Genomic DNA, 3,029 nt, shown 5'->3' on the forward strand with positions numbered 1-3,029 from the left:
AATGGAAAGAGAGGGTCTTTGATCTACAACAGACTGTCCCAATTTGCATCGACCAGAAGGAAGACTAATCTTTACCCATAGCGCACAAAACTATTATGCAATCTAAAGACATACCCACCTCCAAAGAAGCTTTACTTGCCAAAATGATAATATATCTAGTTGATGAGTCTTGTATTTCATTGTGAAATCTGAAATCAACCATCCAAAATACCACACACATACCGGGAATGTGAGAATAACACAAGTGCTTTATCAACCATGTTATCCCCTCAGGAAACGCAGTCATGGGATGCAGATAAATATAAACCGGACCCAGAGACACCAACCAAGAAAGAAAAATCATACACATGCAGCAAGAGCTTTAGTTTGTCATTGTTACTAAAGAACCATAAGCAAACACACACAGGAGAAGGAACCTGTGATTGCAATGAATGTATGAAGAACTTTAGTCAGTTAACACTCCTAAAAGATCATCAGCGAACCCACACAGGGGAAAAATCATCCCATTGCAATGAATGTGGGAAGAACTTCAGTCAGTTATCACAACTCCAAAGACATCAGCGAACACATACTGGAGAAAAACCGTACCATTGCACTGAATGTGTGAAGAAATTCAGTAAGTTATTAGACCTCCAAGTACATAAACAAACACACACAGGGGAAAAAGCATACTATTGCAATGAATTTGGAACTAGTTTTAGTGATTCCTCAACTCTCGGGACTCATCAGCGAACACACACAGGGGAAAAACCATTCAAGTGCAGTGAATGTGTGAAGAGCTTCAGTCTGTTATCACATCTCCAGTCACATCAGCGAACACATACTGGGGGAAAACCATACCATTGCAATGAATGTGGAAGTAGTTTTAGTGATTTCTCAACTCTCAGGAGTCATCAGCGAACACACACAGGGGAAAAACCATTCAAGTGCAGTGAATCTGTAAAGAGCTTTAGTCGGTTATCACATTTCCAATCACATCAGCGAGCACATACTGGAGAAAAACCATACCATTGCAGTGAATGTGTAAAGAGCTTTAGTGGGTCATCAGAGCTACAAAAACATATTCGGACACACACTGGGGAAAAACCATTCCAGTGCAGTGAATGTATGAAGAGTTTTAGTAATTTATCAAACCTACAGAGACATCAGCGAATACACACAGGGGAAAAACCGTACCATTGCACTAAATGTGGAAGTAGTTTTAGTGTTTCCTCTAAACTCAAGATTCATCAGCGAACACACACAGGGGAAAAGCCATTCAAATGCAGTGAATGTGGAAGTAGTTTTAGTGTTTCCTCTAAACTCCAGATTCATCAGCGAGCACACACAGGGGAAAAGCCATTCAAGTGCAGTGAATGTGTGAAGAGCTTCAGTCTGATATCACATCTCCAGTCACATCAGCGAACACATACTGGGGAAAAACCATACCATTGCAATGAATGTGGAAGTAGTTTTAGTCATTTCTCCACTCTCAGAAGACATCAGCGAACACACACAGGGGAAAAGCCATTCAAATGCAGTGAATGTGGAAGTAGTTTTAGTCATTTCTCCACTCTCAGGAGACATCAGCGAACACACACAGGGGAAACGCCATTCAAATGCAGTGAATGTGTGAAGAGCTTCAGTCTGTTATCACAACTCCAGTCACATCAGCGAACACATACTGGGGAAAAACCATACCATTGCAATGAATGTGGAAGTAGTTTTAGTCATTTCTCCACTCTCAGGAGACATCAGCGAACACACACAGGGGAAAAGCCATTCAAATGCAGTGAATGTGTGAAGAGCTTCAGTCGGTTATCACATCTCCAGTCACATCAGCGAACACACACAGGGGAAAAACCATTCCAGTGCAGTGAATGTATGAAGAGCTTTAGTCGGTTATCAAACCTACAGAGACATCAGCGAACACACACGGGAAAACCCGTACCATTGCACTGAATGTGTGAAGAGCTTCTGTCGGTTATCAACCCTCAGGAGCCACCAGCGAACACACACAGGGAAAAAACCATCACCACCCAGCCAGTGAGGAACAGCAACAAGACAACACATCCATCCTTATACATAACACACTACAGGGGTTTGCTCCAGGGTCAAACTCACTTTACTTTCACGTTAATAGCAACACGTTCTAAACTGGAGAATTTATATTTAGGAACAAGGGGTTTGTACGGCCATTAGTGGCATAATAAATTTGAAACCCAGTACTTTATAAATCTGTATTAATGATACATATCCAAACACCACCAATGTATGGACATCCAAGAGACTTTAAAAACCACACCACTGAGGTGTGTCCAGCATCAAACTCAATTTACTTCAAAGTTAACATGAACTAAATTATGATACAGCAAGAGCAGTCGCGATGCTATGAAATGTACACATTGATTTGTTTTTAGATACGTAATAAAACAACACATTTTTTTTAATTCATGGTATTTGACTGCTGAGTGCATTTAAATGTGATTTATTCCCTAAACTATAAAGATAATTTGTTATGTCAGCAAGAAGCCTAGTTTATTTGGCAATAGAGGGGTCAAATCTCGACAGCATGACTGCTTTCAGCTGGGATTCTGGCGCAGGTTGTATCAGAGGAGACGATTCTCCCCAGTGTGCCTTCTCTTAGAGTGAGAAGCGGTTCTTTGCTTGAGATGGTTCTACCTCTCCTTCTTTGTTAATGAAGAGAGAAGTGCTACCAGTGATGCTGAGATCTGGGATTCACTCCTGTTTTGGGAACTTATTCAGTCGTGTTTACCCAATCAATACCTGATTTATTTAGGAAAGCTAAAATATGTCTGTATCTTGGCAGTCCTCTTGTTAATAATCCATAAAATACAACAGGGATTTAAACATGAATTTGTCAAATACAAAATTGTCTTTGTTTTAAGGTTCTTATATAGCGCTGCTTTATCTAATAATGTCTGATGGGTTTTCTTCGAGCCCTTTCTTCTTCGGAAGAAGTTTTCCATTGACAGACCCAATGGGATTTCCGATTAAAGGCTGACAATCTGTCCAACTCTTAACAGGGC

General features: G+C 40.6%; 1 protein-coding gene across 2 annotated transcripts; it reads left to right on the top strand.

Moving 5' to 3' along the window:
• Positions 1–258: 258 nt before the first annotated feature.
• On the top strand, positions 259–2,393 carry LOC147736878 (uncharacterized). 2 transcript variants are annotated; one of them, XM_086953552.1, is made up of 2 exons: positions 259–374; positions 555–2,393. In XM_086953552.1, exons 1-2 carry the CDS (start codon positions 259–261, stop codon positions 1,939–1,941), a joined length of 1,503 nt encoding a protein of 500 aa, XP_086809678.1. In that variant the 3' UTR covers positions 1,942–2,393. The 2 variants fall into 2 exon arrangements, with proteins under 2 accessions (XP_086809678.1, XP_086809677.1); XM_086953551.1 differs by having other exon boundaries at positions 259–2,393.
• The last annotated feature ends 636 nt before the right edge of the window (positions 2,394–3,029 follow it).

The sequence above is a fragment of the Lissotriton vulgaris genome, chromosome 1_2, assembly GCF_964263255.1.
Source record: "Lissotriton vulgaris chromosome 1_2, aLisVul1.2, whole genome shotgun sequence".
In the NCBI taxonomy this organism is placed as follows: Eukaryota; Metazoa; Chordata; class Amphibia; order Caudata; family Salamandridae; genus Lissotriton; species Lissotriton vulgaris.